We start from the raw sequence: 17310 nt of genomic DNA, 5'->3' as shown, positions 1-17310 counted from the left end.
TTAATAGTAAAATGCTTAGTATCTGAAAAGACATTATACACCCATACCCAGTTATTCTCACTGTGTCCCGTAACACTGGACACACTGGAGTGATATGTAAAAGCTGAAGGCTGCATGATCATAATATTTTTTGCTTCAGGCATATGGATTTATTTATAATTGTATTATCATTGAAGGTTAAACAAAGGATTTCCCTTTTAGAATCATAGTTTTTACTTTCATGAATATTTAACTCCATACACTTAAAGAGTGTTACCTTTGCTATGGGAAGAAAAAGCTTGGGGTTTTTTATAGTATTGATGCTACCTTCTTTTTATTTTTACCAACTGTGTTGGTCTATTATCAACGATAAACAAAGTTTGGAATTTTCAGAATAAAAGCATCTTTCCACTGATTTTAAAAAAAATACCTATTAAAATAAACATATTTCATAAATAACTTTCCAAAGCACTATCATATTATCACCAATCTCTTCTAACCGATTGAGGAACAAAGCCTTATATCTGTATCTGAAGTAAAGTTAAAGAAATAGGAAAATAGCAAATGTGGAAACACCACAAAAAAATAACATTTAGGAGAATTGTAATTTCTTTTGAAAACTCAATTATTCCTTCCTCTTATAAGCAGATGCAGAACCTGCACATTCTTCATCCTGCACCCTTCTCTAAACATCCTCAGATGGCTGAAGATAGCAAATAGATTCTTTCCACAGACTATTCTTTTCCAAGGTAGATGAACTTTTCTATTGAATGTTCTGTGCTCGGACTCTGTTGTGTTGTGTGCGCCACCATCTTGGTTATCCTCCACACACTTTAACACAGTGGAGAATATGGATTTGGATACAGTGCTCCCTGTGCAGTATGGCAGGTGATGAGGGGATGTCCTTCAAACTGCTGCCCAAGATGTTATTAGTGCAGCCCAATTTGCCATTTGCCTTAACCACTGTAAGGGCACATGGCTGACTCATGTGCAACTTGTTCTCCACTCCACAAAGTTGCAGCTTAGCTGAACTGTGCCTGGCTAGGACTGCTCCAGGTTTTATTCTGTCCTGGGGCAGGAATTCCTGCCCATTGAACTCTGTGATGTTCGTCTCAGCCCATTTCTTCTGTCTATTGAAATTCCTTTGAAAAGCAACTGTCCAATGTATCATCTGCTCTTCCCAGTCTGGTATTATTTCAAACCTTGCTGACAGTGCACTTTACATAATCATTCTGGTTATTAATGAAGATGTTAAACAGCATTAGCACCTGTATCAACTCTGTATGAAAACTACAAGAAACTTGCCATCAGTGACTGGACTTTGAACTGCTGACCACTACCCTTTGGATCTGGTGGTCTAGTCAGTGTCCCACTCATCTTCTAGTAAGTACATCCATCCATTCGGTTTCTCTCTCATGTGGTTGAACTGTGAATTCGTGCTGAAGGCCTTGATAAAATCAAGGCAAATGACAGCTACTGATTTTTCCTCATCCACAGAGCTAGTCTTCTCATCACAGAAAGCTGTTAGGTTGGCAAGGCAAAACCTAACTGTTGTAAATTGACCTCCCTCTGTGTAATCACCTTCTTCTGTCCTTTATGAGCCTTGATAAGACTTCCTGGAGGCATCCACCAGAATGTTTCCATTTGTTAGCTTCCTACCTAATCCTGATCCCCAGGTTATCACTTGGTCCATCATCCTTTCCACATTAAAAATCGGAGCATATGAAGCTGCTCTGAATGGTGTGATCCTTCCCTGACTGGCCCTTCTACGCAGTTGGTAAAGAATTAGTTTTCAAGCTAGAATATTTCTCAGGGTTCATTTCAACACTGTTCTTATTGTACTTTTTACTGATTGGAAGAATTGAACTAAACTATCAAACTGACTATTTTCTGCTACTGAGACATTTATCCTGATCAGACAGATGGGCATGAAAAAATTCACAGAGCAATAGTTTCAGATGGATATAGTGACTACAACCACTCTCACAACTAATACCATCAGTACATTTTCCTTTTCTGTTCCTCCTGTTTATATCTGTGCATGTGTTTGCATGTGTGCATGTGTGGGACAGTGCATCTGTGTGATAACTTGTCTTTTTAGTATTTTGGGGTTTGTTTCTTTTGTTTTCTTTAATGACAAAAATGATTTAATAAAAACATTTTCCTTCGGACTCTCTGATATATGGTAATTTGAAGAATGCTGACCTCCTGAGCTCCAACATTGGATTAAAGTGTAGGAAACAGAGATGATTTTATTAGCTGGGGCCTGTTTGTAGCTCATACTTTAAAGAAAAGTAGGAGACTTCAATCATGCAAAGTTGAGAAGACAGTTTGCAATCACTGGCAACAAAATAGTCCTGTAATCCCAGTGAAATTACTGAAGGGATAAATCGAGACAATCAGCATCGACAGAGAGTCAGAAAGATTTTACCTTCCAGGATGATGTGTCTGTATCTGTGCTGACTTGAAAACCTGCTACATGTACCGGTTCACCAAATTCTCAAAAAAGATACTCAGGTATCTCTGTACTTATGGAAACACTGAGAAATCTATCGACCACAACGTATCAACAGTACTTCCAATTGTGCATAAATTAACAAAGACATACAAAAAATTGTCAGGATTCTCTCAAGAACCTCTGTCTACTGTGTCTTTGAGACAGCATTGCCTCTTATCTCTCATAATCTATATACCCACCCATACTCTGTATCTAGGTTTGAGACTGAGTGAGAAGAAGAAATAGCTTTCTGGAAAATAATTACTTTATTCCTAGCTCTGCCCTTTGACCTGCTCTTCAGTTTTCACCAAGACATTGAATTACACTTTACTGAGGTTTTCCTAGCTGCAAAATATAACCAAGCCAATCACCAGAATATTAGTGAGTACAGTAAATTGAGTGATCCTGTTTTCCTCATTCCTCATTCACTTTCCTTTATGCCCCAATCCTTAACTATACATTAAGTATTATAATAAACTGATAATGTATCATGTGGGCTGTCAGCCTTATAGCTCCTGCTCCCTGCACAGACCTTTCTCCTGTCCTTGATTAGAAGCAGTGCTTTCAGCTGAACCATCTCTGTGCTTTGAAGAAAAGGGATCACACTTGACAGCTGCAGTGACAGATTGGCATAGCTGAGACAAAACTAGAATAGCTTTGGGGAAAAAAGTAAAAAGGAAGATTTTTTTTATTTTTCTTCTTAAAGGACTTGAGCACAACAGACTTTGCTTCCACAAATATATACGAGATTGTTCTGCTTGCAGCAATTCAGACGGTCTAGTTGCTCTTCCGCCAAAAGCACAACTTAGAAGCAGGGTAGAGTAAAAGCACTTGAAGCCAGCAGAAAGAGTACAAAAAGGCACACGGTATAGTTCATGAACATTTACTCTGCTACCAAATTCTCTACAAGTGTATGACATGACTCATACCTCTCAGACAAGATGAATTTTACCACAAGTGCTAGCATTATCCTGGTTGACTGGTTTGGCTTATAGCACTCACAGATGTAGAGATTATCCATATTATACTGAGCTTCTGTCTTTGTTCAGCATTCATAACTCTTTATTTTAACTGTTCCTACTATGCAGTGCTGTATTCAACACCAGACCATGAAATCACTTGCATAGTTATGTGGTAACTATTTTATAAATAATGAGCACAGCACACTACTTCTTAACTAGAAAACACAATCAAGTATGTGATCATTTTGAAATTGCCCATTTATGCTTATTCCTCACTGCAATTTTAATTTCATAAAACTATAGAATCATTAAGTTTGGAAAAGACCTCTAAAATCAAGTTCAACCATTAACCCAGCACTGCCAGGTCCACCACTAAACCACGTCTCTTATTACCCCTTCTACCCTTTTTTGAACACTGCCAGGGACAGTGATTCCACCACTTCCCTGAGCAGCCTGTTCCAATGCTTGGCCACCCTTCAGTGAAGAGATTTTTCTTAATATCCAATCTCGACCTCCCCTGGTACAACTTGAGGCCGTTAGGGCATTTGACTCAAAATTCTATATTGCTCGTTTCCCTGTTAAGGAATCAACATCATTACTTGCACTATTACATTTAAGTAAACTCAAAATAAAGAGGTGATGAAATTTAGAGTAATACAACAGTGTACATATTACCATTTTAAAAGTAAGTTGTGTCGTCAGTGGCTTATTGCCATCTTTTGCAGACAATGGACTCTGTGAACTGTACATCATAGTTAAGGGCTTATCTTACCAGGCAGCTACCCCTAAATTCTAAAACACTCTCTGGAATATATATTTGCAATTTTATTTTCCTTCAAAATGTTAGCATTTTGTGTCCTAATATTACAAAGTGGAGCAGGCCCTATATTTGTACATGAATAGGGTATGCTGCATTTCTCAGATACATAGTGTCAGTCTGTTTAAGGTCTTAAGACAGCAATGCTGAATTAGTTTAAATTCATTTCATATTGTCAAGAGTTTCCTTTCACAATTGCAAGAAATAGATTTACATTTACACACAATGGCAGGAAAGATTAAATGACAATTTAGATGTCAAAACAGTAATTCTCTGGCATGCCATGAGGCCTCAAGATCACAGAACACACAGAACCTTTTCTGTATTTACCACTGAATTACAAACTGTAAGACTAAGAAGGATAAAAAGTCATTTCCTTGTTATTAATCAGAAAATGTAAAAGATAGGGAACCTCTTTGAACATCTAAAGAATGACTTTTCAGTAGACAATCCTACCTTTACTTAAAAACATAAAACAGAAGTCAAAAGCAGCTCTGCTTGCAGGCTGCAGCTGTCAAGAATAGAAGCAAAATGCCTCAAGAAATCCTCAAGACCACTCCCTACATATCTAATGCAACCTTATATAAAGTAACTTAATTTAAACATAAATTATACCTTTCAAAGAAGGTGGCCTTATTTTCAGATTTGGGTTTTACATCGGTTTTCACTTAATATGTAGAAATTATTTCCTGTTTAAAATTGTATTATCTGACATAATTTAAAAAAAATATTTAGACCCAAGGAAAACATAGCATTTCTGTGTGGACCCCTAGGCTATCAGAGGGAATGGCAAGAAAGCACCTACTTTACAGTTGTTGAAGCTTCCCCGGAAGTTTCCTCTTACCCGTTAGCAATTTGAATTAGCAATGATTAACATAGTAGGTAACTTTTTGCTCAATATAAGATCCAGTAAAGGACACAGAAACATCAATGGGAAAAGCCCTATAGAGAATGAGGGATAATTATGGTACATCAAAATTTCCAGTGAAGATATTATTCAACTAAATGTTATTACGCATTAAATTTTGAGGTGACAACCTTCCTATCACTAGACAGGATGGATCCATCCATCTCATTCTAGGATACCAAGTGCCATATTATGACTCACACAGAGGTCTCATTATCACATCTCTACTGATCCACAAAAGCAATTCATGCAGTGTCTTACACCAGTGTTCCAGCTTTGATCAGAAATCTATGCCTAAATCCTGTGTTTACATATACCACTTCAGCACATGTTCTTGGCTTTTTGAAAGTGAATGGGCCATAACATTAATTTATGACACAGATCTCAGCTCTGATCTCTGCTCTATCTCCACTGTCCTATCACTACATATCAAATACCTGTCAAGTTCTTTATACCTGATTAGTATATTAATGTGTCACATCATCCATGAGTGTGGACTACTTCTTACATTTTTTTAAAAATAGTTTTTCTCTTCAATTGGATTTTAATCTTTTACAAAATGATCATAACTAAGTGGCAAGTGGACATGTACATATGTATAAATATAGATATCTATAAGCATACAAACATTAGCATCCAAAAGAGAGCAGTAGAAATGGTGAAGGGCCTTGAGGGGAAGCCACTTCCTCATAAGGGGAAGAGCAGGGGCAAGCACTGGCAATCAGTGACAGGACCTGAAGGAATGGCCTGAAGTTGTGTCAGGGGAGGTTTAGGTTGGATATTAGAAAAAGTTTCTTCACCCAGAGGGTGGTTTGGTTGGGTACTGGAACAGGCTCCCCAGGGAAGTGGTCACAGCACCAAGCCTGATAGAGTTCAAGAAGCATTTGGACAGTGTTCTCAGGCACATGGTGTGATTCTTGGGGATGTCTTGTGCAGGGCTAGGAGTTGGGTTTGATGATTCTTTAGGGTACCTTCCAACTCAGAATATTCTATGATTCTGTGATTTTAGGCATCCTATTTAACCCAGCTGCATGCTTCTTTTTTCCTTTTTTCTTTCAGCCTTGGTGTGCACAAAGATAAAACTCCTTCCCAAGAGAGAAAAACAAAAGCAAAGCAAAAAACTATAGCCATTCTTTTATAGAATCATAAAGTCATTTAGGCTGGAAAAGACCTCTAAGGTTGTCAAGTCCAAATGCTAACCCAGCGCTGCCAAGACCACCACTAAGCCACACCTACAAATACTCCAACACTTTCTCCAAATGCTGAGTGGGGCCAGAGGGAAAACAAATGCATGTGTGACCCCAACAAAATGATGGAAGGGCTTGATCTGGACTGCACTTGCAACCTTAATTATGGTATTTTCTCATTTTTGGCTTTCCCTCCTTTCTCTTCAAAAGAGAAGGCTGACCCCACCATATAACTTTTTGTTTTTAAAATCATGGTACACCAAGCCTACAGAGAAGTTATCCAGTATCTTATTCCATTACCTTTCTACATCCTGAAATACCTGAAGTTTGAGTGTAACATTTATTTCTTTGTGGAGGTTTTATAACCAGCCTCAAAAACACAGAAACAAATAGACTAAAAATTACAATGCAGATGAAAAGAAGAAAAAAAGAGAATGCAAAACTAAATGTGAAATAGGGGAATTACTTTTACAGAATTCAGTAGCTGTTCAAGAGGTTTATCAGAACATAAAGTTCAAAGAATGAAACACATGCTGTTAGGAACTAATCCATTACACTGAGCACTGTAAACAGCAGCCCAGAAAGAATGGAATCAGTGCCAAAGACTGATCAACTCTGCTGGCAATAGCAGAAGACAACAAGACTTACTGGTGCCACAGCTAAAATTCTCCATAGAGAGAAAAGAATAAGAAATACAAAAGAAAGAGAGAGTTTTGGAAAAGTTCTAATAGTACAAATAACAAAATCGCCACTGAACTTGTTTCAGTACTGAATTGGCCACAAGAAGAGCAGGGGATTACTGTGGTTCATAAAATCCAACAAAGTAACTCATGGATTCTGGCTAAGTATATACAGAGGCAAAGCTATTTTGTCAAATGCTTTCACTGAATTAATACGTAAATAACTATATAGGAAGATCTTGAAGAAATAAACTCAATTGTGAATATCTGCAATAAACTCAAAATTGAGTTCATCTGTGCTGGAGTAAAGAATGTTTTGATTTTTATGTCAGAGAAAGTAAGTTTCTAACCTAACGTCCTCTGGAGAAGTTTTAATTGATGTCCCAAAGTGTCCCTTTATGTCCCAGAATCATTACATGATGAATAAAATTAACAAAATAATTCCAAATATATCGCTTGCTGACAGCCTGTTTCAAACCCTAAATCACTGCAGGACCCTTGCACCCACAGTACATCAGTTCAAAATATAAGAAATATTCATATGTGAAGTGCAGCTACCCAGGGCTTAGGGGGAATCAGCCGTTTTACATGGTTTAACCTTGTGTGGCATAAAATGCTTTTCTCAATGGAGATGCTCTGTTACATGAATTACACCTATTTGGTACTTTACTATAGGGCTTGCCAACCAATGTTTAATCTCCATCTAGGCCCCCCTGCAATGAGCAGGGACATCTTCAACTAGATCAGGTTACTTAGAGCCCCATCCAACCTGACTTTGAACATTTCCAGAGATGGGGCACCCACCACCTCTCCAGGCAACCTGTGCCAGTATTTTACCACCATGATTGTGAAAAACTTCTTTCTTATATCTTATCTAAATCAATCATCTTTTAATTTAAACCCATTAGCCCTTGCCCTATCACAAAAGGTCCTGTTAAAAAGTCTGTTCCCATCCTTCTTATAGGACCCTTTCAAGTACTGTAAGGCCACAATAAAGTCTCTCAATAAAAAAAGAAGTGGAAGCAGTGCTACAGCCACAAGGAAAGTTATTGTGGAAAAACAGAAACACATAAAGTAGCAACTGATTATTCTTTTATATATATCCTTACATATCCTCTATTGAGAGCTTTCCATGGAGAAGGAAAACTACACCTTCTTCTCCTAACACATAGTCTACTAAAATGTGTTGCTGGTGACCTCTTAATTCTTAGAAATAGCATTAAGCAAAAAATTTCAAAACACAAAATCAACACAACATGGCATGATAAGTTTGAAGAATAATGAAACCATGTAAAGGGACTGAACTTGAGAAGTAACAGCACCACAAAAGGAGCTCTATGTATAGAGTCATGGTTTAAGTAAAGAAAGTGCCAGGGGTTATTCTAAGCCTGAGAAACACAATCAACATGACTGGAGAGTACAGCAGGACCAACAGTCTTTCAAAGAAGTTGTACCAGACCTTAAAAATACACCTTACTTGAATCAAAATTACAGGCCTGGAAAAAAAAGAAGGCAATTCCTGTTGAGAAATAATCAAGGGAAGAGCAGCCTTGTGAACTTAAAACAATTAGATTATAGGTGCAAAAAGGTGAATCAATACTAAAAACACAGACTTCAGAAGCTGAACTAAAAGCAAAAGGAAGAAATGTAAAAAAAACCCAACAAATCTTTGGTGTTATGAATGATGCTGAAAAACAACCCATATAGGGAAAATTATACTTGCATGCTTTTCAACAAATATTTTGCTAATTTTAACATGGGAATATTTTCAGTTTCTTGTGAAGGGTAGCCAGGTAGATTTTATACACAGATATAACTGTGTGGTAAATTCAACAAACTATAGTATAGTCTCTCCAGAGGAGACATCAAAGCCTTGTTGCCCTTGTATAAACTTATACTAAGCACTGAAATACATTCCATAGGTAGTATTCACATTCTGACAGGTGGGTGATGTGACCTATGAGGTCTTTCCCCATTGTTATATTTTAGCATTCTGTCATTTCTGAACAGTGTTATTTTGGCTAGAATTGGATAAAGAAACACTGAGTAAAAAATTATCTTAAACTGAATTAAAATAGATGGTCGCAATTTTAATGGGGACTTATCTAGCAGCAAGTAACATGGCCCTTTTTCTATGAGGCAGGCAAAAAAGTAACACAGGTCACCACTTTGAAATATGACTGTTCTTAGATGATAAGATGCCTTTTAGTTACTGATATAAAGACATATTTTCTGCTTTGTAAAACACAAACATTTAAGATGCTGCTATTTGTACACATTATTAGCGGTGATCCAGACAAGACTAGGAAAGCTCTGTGCTCTCTGGATTTGCTGTGTGAATGTGTATAATTAAAAGCCACTTATCCCACAAACAACCTTCCTTGTACACAAGACAACATTGACCTTTCACTGTCACTGTATCGAACAATAGATGTAACAATCACAGAGAAACAAAACCTAAAAATTGTCAGAACTGATCTACCAAGATCAATTAGGGGAACTTCAAATGTCACAGCAACCCTTCATGAATTTAACATGATCCCCGAAAACACTGGAACATTAAATGGTTCATAACATCAAGGCAGCCTCTTCCTATAGTAATAACAGCAATAATAACAATAATAAGCAGCTCCTGGTTATGTCCTCTGTCTCTGATATGATGGTGGTTTGTTTCTCTTTTTTTAATGGAAAAGCTCCAGGAAAGGACTTTCAGAAATAAGCTCTGATTACTGTTAGGAAAAAAGAAAAGATTTCCTGACAAAAAAAGCACTATACACCAGGTGCTAGGAGACAACACCTGTAAAAGGACTAAGCATAGCATTTAGTAACATAAACAGAGCTGTCTGCTTACGGCAGGAGGTAAGTAGAATACAGGAATCAAAGAGCGCAGTCTTAAAAATATTCAGCTTCAGGAACTCAGATTTCTCTTGCGATTGTACAGCAGTGCTTCAACCTCAAAACCAGTTCAACATCTATTCCAAGAAACTGACATTCAGACATGAGGCAGCCTTTCCCCAGAACCCTTTGGACAGATCCAGTCTCCTCCTACCCTATCTTTTAGGCACCAATCCCACCCTCCAAAAGAAAATATCCCCCTCATTCAGTAAATCATGATGCCTGCCAGAAATATCACATTTACCATTCTCAGCCTGTTGTAAATCCTGACTTTCGCCATAGGACGTCTGGGGAAAATTAACACCTTATGTGATGGTCCTTTCCAAAAGCTAACCAACTTCACAGGCAGGTGTACCAATTCTGAGTACTAACATATAAAACCCCACTGCAGACCTGACCCTGATACTAAATAAATGTTTGGCTGGGAGGACAAGAAATGGGAACATCGTGTGCTTCAGAGGAATGGGAGAAAAATGACATAGAAAATATTATAGCAAGAAGAACACAGAATCTGTGGGAAGCACAAAGTTTTTTAGGGCAGCCGTAACAAGGAGAAATCAAGAGACTCCAAAGTTAAAGTCAGCCCATCCTTCACATGCTACTATAAGCTTTGTGAGACATTTTGAAATGTCTTATTTGATTACAGTATAAGCTCTCTACTCATACACAAACAGGGGGCCAAGCATCTTTTGTTATCAGCCCATCTGATATTGAAGATACTTTTGCTCACTTATTAGCTCAATACTGATCTGATACAGTTAGAACTGAATAATTCTTGACAGTTTAGATATATGTATCTTTTACAAAATATTAGTATATTTTCATTTAAAAATAATCCCATTAAATTTATATTTCACATGAAATGAAGACACACAGAAGAAAGATACCCTCTTCTTTTCTTTCCAGCACATTCCACCTAGCTTACCTAACCCTGTTACCAGAAACATCATCCTGCATCTGCTATTAAAATATTTCCAGTGCATACGACACTAATATAAATAAATTGTTTTTTCAAAATATTTTGAATTAAAATTAGTAACACATATTGATGTAAACATAGAAGAGATCATTTATTTAATTGTTTTATTTTATACATGATACACAATATCATACTACTGTATGTCACTTGGTGATAAGCAGTAATACCCATATGTTCAATTTATATAGTTATATACAATTGATAAATACTGCTTCATTTAAAAGCTATGTCTCAATTTCAAGTTTTTTTAATGTAGCTCTCTCTTTTCTTTATCATTAATGATAAAATTGAAATATTGTCACTATCTCTTAACTCCAGGTATATAGAACTAGACATTCTCTCCCCAGAATCACCAGCTTTTTTAAAAGGCAGTTCTTTATCCATCATCCTTTTATCAGAAAGAAACACAGGAGACCTATGGTCAGAGATCTGAGTTCATTCAGCTCGACAGAATTCAGTTTAAGCCATTTTCCCCCCAAAAGAAGCCTAACCCTCAGAACTTAAATTTTGAAAACATGCCTTATTTTAAAGATATGTTACAGTTTTCTTACCGAGACAAAAGAATCAAATGAACCCTGCTCCCGATTCTCAATAGATGAAATTGTTTTCAACCAGAGGAGATAGCTTGAAATATCAGATATTTCAGAATGCTCCATACTGAAAGCTGCAAGATTAGCAGGACTGAGGTGAGACAGACTTGCAAAAGGAGGACTTTGGCTGTGTTACATAAAGTTCTAATTAGATCCTTGGTACAAATTGCTATCCTAAGAATAAAAAGTTAATCAAAAAGCCTCATTGGAAGAATAAGAGGGCAAGATTAGAGCCGAGACAGCTGTTTCACTTTGGGACAATCGTGCAACTGCCTAACTAGATTGTGTTCCACTACTCAGAAGTGAAAATATATGTGTGAAAATTAAAGTGTTCCCTTCGTGTTACTTTGGACTAAACTGTTTACAGCTTGTTTCCCTCAGTAGAACTCAGGAGACCTCTCTATATTTTTATTCTGGTACAGCAAGCACCCAAATCTCATTCCTCCCTAAAGTCACAGCCAAAACATTTTCATGAAAAGGGAGAAATTTTGAAAGGAACTGAATACAGAATTGGTGAGAAAAAGTATTAAAAGGACTTTAGGTGACAAATCATAAGAATCAACCTACAAGGATTCGTTTAATGTGACTAAATCCTAGAAAACTACCCTAATAACCACAGGATAGTTGATAGATGATTTCTTATCTCTCCCAAAAGATGCAATTCCAGCCTCCATTTCTAAAGTAAGCTGAGAGCTCCCTTTACCTGTTCAGGTTTATATTCCCTCCACTTATGCATGGTACTGTAGAAATCAGAGGGTTTCCATCCTTCAGAGGAAAGACATGTCTGTTTTACCCAGTGGTAAAATCCAGAGCCCACAGAAATCTTGAAGGTTTCAATAAGGTCAGGATTTGAGCGACAACGTCTTTTTGGGAGGAGGATATAGCATATATGTAGGCTGTCTGCTCAGAAAAGTCACACAAAGACTGACATGACACATATTTTCTGGAACTAGATGTCATCTTTTGCTGAAGAAGCTCTAAAGCAAATCTGAATGTCAGAGTTGCTACATAGTCATGATGAAATGGAAATATCAGGTATGAAGGATGAAATACTGGAAATAACAACTCTTATATTCCCCAATTCATCACCTTCTCATAAAAATGGATGTCCAAAAGGAAGTAGGAAGTAATTATTTGTGAAGAAGAGGTGAGAAATTGAAAACTCCCAGTATAAGGGACAAGGAAACAAATGGCCTTAAACAGTATGTAATTTCCAGTGTATTAAACTTTTTTGTTTTGTCTCCTACTAACAGTCCATTTTAGGGTTCCAAACATTCATGGTCAAATTTAATTGAAAAACAATGTCAGAAGGACCAAAATAATTGTCATACTGAGCAAAGTTTAGAAAATAACACTGATTAAAAAAAAGAAAATAAAGACAGCATTAAAAAATCCTACAAGTTTGCCTAGTTTAGAATAAAGTATTTCAAAAAACATGAAAGCCATAAAACATAAGGCAGCACAAATACCTTTTGGATGAACAGATTCTTTAAAAAAAGAAAGAAAGAAAAGGATTTCACCCTAAGGTAAAAACTGCTTTTTTTTTCTTTAAGAAAACCAATTAATGAAAAGACCCAAAGAAGACTTTGCAACAAAACCTATGCAGTTTTACAGAGTGGAGAAGAGGAAAGGAAGATCAAATGCTGCTTCTCCCCTCCACCACTGTACCTACTATTGTGTTGGCTAATAAGAAAATCCTACATTAATTTAAATGTTACATAAATACTTCAGCATTAACTAAAATGCAATATCCCTGCTAAGTATATTTCGGAAAATATCTTATTTGACCAAATGAACATGTTCATTTAGTGGCAATTCTGAAATACGTGAACTATATACACCCAGGAGCAGGCTGCTTTTCCTTTCCCTTAAAACTCCTTCCATCACACTTAGCACATTGTTTGGTATAACAGCTTGAATAAACCTTTAGTTTCACACAGTACAGTTGTCTGTATCAACTCATAGAATCCTAGATGGTTTGGGTTGGAAGAAAGCTTAAAGATCATCTAATTCTGACCCCCTTCCACTAGACACCTTCCATTAGACCAGATCGCTCAGAGCCTGATCCAAGTTGACCTTGAACACCTCCAGGGATGGGGCACCCACAGCTTCTCTGGGCAACCTGTTTCAGTGTCTAACCACCCTCACAGGGAAGGATTTCTTCCTCGTATCTATTTAAACCTACTCTCAGTTTAAAGCAAGTTTAAAGCAATTACTACACGTCCTTGTAAAAAGTCTCTATCCAGCTCTTTTGTAGACCCTTTAGATACTTAAAGGTGCTATAAGGTTTCCCTGGATCAACATGATCAGTATCATTGGCTTCTAAGAAAAGTAGAAGACTTGAAAAGTGAGAGTATAAATAATTAGCCAATTCTTCATTGATTTGAGTAACTAATGTTTAAACCATTATCTTTTAGGACATAAAAGGGATCGCTTATTGTGAAAATGGTTGCAACTAGGTTTTTTGTTGTGTTTCTTAATGAGCTCATAAAATAACGTTTAATTTACAAAGTACCTTATTCTCTAAATTTGAGAGATCCAAATGGACTGTGACAGACATAGTTGAGCCCTTCAGCCAAGCTGATGGCACCTCTGTGAAAACATATTTAATAAAGGACAGAAAATGCCAAGGAGGAGAGAATGAGGGAACAACAGGACCAGAGCTGTAGATTTCAGTACATGTACTTTCTCACTCTCATTCTTCCAATTTTCTCCCTGCTGCAGGGGCAGGTGAGTGGGTGTTGCCAGCTGGTGCCAACTTACCACAACGTTATCTACCAGTCCTCCAAGTAAAGCACCTTTCAAGAGATTTTTTCAATCATATTTTAAAAAATGATCTTATGGAATACCTGAAGATTTTCCAGTATCTCTGAAAAACCACTACAGATATGTAATACCTCAGATTAAGACAGCGATGATAAAACATTAATAAAGAACTCATATGGTATAAAGATCAAAGTATCACAAAAGGTGATATAACTACATCATATAAAAGCTCATACAGTTTATGTATAAAGACAGAACTCTCCCAGTTTTGCCTTTATGTTTTATAGGAAAAATAGCATTCCATGTTCCTTTATCACTTATATGTGTAATGCCATTTATAATACATATTTATTTCTATGAAAACAGGTACTGCTGTCAATCAAGTAAATGTTAAATAATTCAACCAGCAAGATTACGTTTTATAAGGTGATATAACAGATCAGCTGGGAATAGCCCACTATGTCTCCAGCAGAGAATTTTAGAAATTGCTTAACTGTACCTCACCTTTTTAAACCTTTCCAACTGGATTACTGCCTTCCTATGAAACACTAACATGTTTAACTTTTAAAATAAATTTAAGTAGCAAATAGCTTCTATAAAGCTTCATTGGAGTTTTGTCAATGAGTTGTTTACAAACCTCTAACACATTAGGAACAAAGCACAGAGATATCTGAGAAGTCGATTTGGGAAATATTTTACATTAGAAGAATAAGTACAACATAGCCATGCAATTTTATGTACAGGTTTATTTATTTATAGTTTGTAGTGGTTTGAACCAGGTTTTCCCCCTGAAGCTCTCAAACCATGACATGGTTTTAGAAATATGTGGGCTGTTTAAGTCTGAAAGACTTTGCTAGTTACTCTTACTGAATTTTCAATCAAAGGAAAGTAAGGATAGAACAGTGATGGCTAAGTCCCAGCCCAAAACTCCTGTATCACGTCTGAACTTTTGAATCTAATAATCAGAGGCAGTAATATTGCTTTATAATACTTTGAGATCAACTGAAAACCTACTTTTCCCTCTAGTACTGTAGTAAAGATCAGTCATTTCAGCAATTAACTTCTACTTTTGTGGCCTCTAAACTCCTTTGTTGGATTGAATTTGACTGCAAGATATCTACAAAAATGTAATTTTCTTTCCTCGTCTTATCTGCCATTTTTTTTTACAGTGGTTACAAGACAAATTTAAAATTATAAACAAATACAGGAATAGCATTTTCTAGGCATTTGATATATTCAACTTTGAAAACATCCTAATTTTATTTCTTTTAAATCCTGGCAATTCCATATGAGAAGGATTTTAAAGGATTTTTCTTGTTTTTCTTTACTTTTACATAGAAATGGAAAAGTATAGTATGACTTATAAAAACAAACAGACAAACAACTGCAGGATAGACTACTACTTTTCTAGTTCAGAAGGGTACTTAATTTTTGGGTTGACTTTAGCATTCAAAATATTGCCAAAATGCAAAGTCCCACCAACACAGACTGTATCAATGTGCTTGGGGAACAGTGTTAAGCACTGTGTTAAACTGTGAGTCACAACAATGGCTTCTTATTGAACTTCTGTTTTTGAGAAGTCCCCAATGAATAATATTGTTTAAGAAGTTAATGGCTTTTTTTTGTCATTGCTTTGTTCTTACATCTTCAGTATTTTCTCCTCTTACTCAAATTTTATCAGTTTAGAAGTACAAGAACTGGTCAAACAAGGTTGTCCAGCTCAGTACAACACCCTAGCAATGAGGTCAGCTCAAACTGCTGAAACAACCATATTGTACTGACAGAAAAACTTGAAGTAGTGCTGGTTAGGTGATTGCTTTGTATCTCCAAGTCAATATGTGTATCACCCCAAGAGTATAGCCCTTCCTTTAGCTGAAGTTTCTTATAGATTGAATGAGCTGATGCAAACTCACCCACTGCAACAAAGAACTCACTACCCATTGCATCTTTCTTCAGTAACACGAATAACTACTGATATCAAAAAGACAGAAATCCTATCAACATACACATGGCTCATGGATCCAGGAAGTCACTGAGATTCCCAGAAAGGGGACTGAGCTTGATGCTACCCCTCAATGGTGGCCACAAGCAGCAAGGACTCATAAATGTCCAATGAGAAAAGATTCCATATACCCTTCCAATATATGGGTTAATCAAAACCAGCATAAATCAGCTAAAACTTACACTCCTTCAACAAATGGTGCAGGTAGGTTCAGTCCAGCTGTTGCCTACAGGACTAAGCTCAGATTTAGGGATTTAAAATTAAGACCCCCCTCTGTTCTATGTACAATCCACAACAAATGTTTGTCAACCTCCAGGCCTCAGCCTTCCCTGTCTGAAATGAAATGAACATTGACCTAACTCACAAATGTATCAGAGAACAAAAGAATCATATAGCTGTTCTTTCTGAGGTGCTTTAAGAAATGTCAAGACGTCAGGCAGTAAGTGACATCTGGAGAAAACGAACAGGATCAATTTTGCTTTCATCACCTCTTCTGCCCCTGGTTGTTTATTGAACACCAACTAATACTTCAGACTGCAAAAAGAATTTCCTGCATCTTTGTAGTTTTATTATTGCTTTTACTATTATTAACACCAAAACCTAGCTCCTCTACCCCTTATCCACTTGCCATGAAATGTTTCTGCTGTGGCAATTCTGTTGTCTTTTGCATTTTGCTGGTTTGTCAGATTTGCTGAACCTTCAAGTACAAGAGGTTACATGATGAAATAGAAACTGGCAGAAAGTACATTAAGGTTATTATCACCTGAGGACAAATGCTGGCAAGTGAACCACAAGAAAAAAGACTTCCATCTGGAAACAAGACAAAGAGCATACAGGTAAACCCAGTAATTCCACTGCTGTTTTGGCAACCATTCAAAAATGTGAAAATACAGATGAGTTGTTTTGAAAAATAATGTAGAAGTAATAGAACTCTTAAAAAAGAGGACAGAAAGGAGCAAAGGTGAGAAGGAAAACAGATACTAAATTTCCCCAGTACCTACATGTGTTTTAAAAGGGCATTACATAAAATGAGCAAAAGGCAACCTTTT

The 17310-nt window shown here is 36.7% G+C and overlaps 1 protein-coding gene across 8 annotated transcripts in view; it reads right to left on the bottom strand.

Annotated features, from left to right (window-relative positions):
• The window catches only part of DLG2 (discs large MAGUK scaffold protein 2), a 999038-nt gene that overhangs the window by 401139 nt on the left and 580589 nt on the right, over window positions 1–17310 (bottom strand). Inside the window, exon 1 of one of the 8 annotated variants that reach the window (XM_018071061.1) lies at window positions 10169–10243. The exons of the other annotated variants lie outside the window; for them this stretch is intronic. Coding sequence (XP_017926550.1) covers window positions 10169–10204 — 36 coding nt within the window. The 5' untranslated portion in view covers window positions 10205–10243. Of the gene's footprint in view, window positions 1–10168; window positions 10244–17310 lie in introns of those variants that run through there. 8 annotated transcript variants of the gene reach the window in all.

Source organism: Manacus vitellinus, unplaced genomic scaffold (assembly GCF_001715985.3).
Source record: "Manacus vitellinus isolate BGI_N305 unplaced genomic scaffold, ASM171598v3 scaffold_2_pilon, whole genome shotgun sequence".
NCBI lineage: Eukaryota > Metazoa > Chordata > Aves > Passeriformes > Pipridae > Manacus > Manacus vitellinus.
Note: the sequence above shows the minus strand (reverse complement) of the source record. Positions and strands in the feature narration are given on the sequence as shown.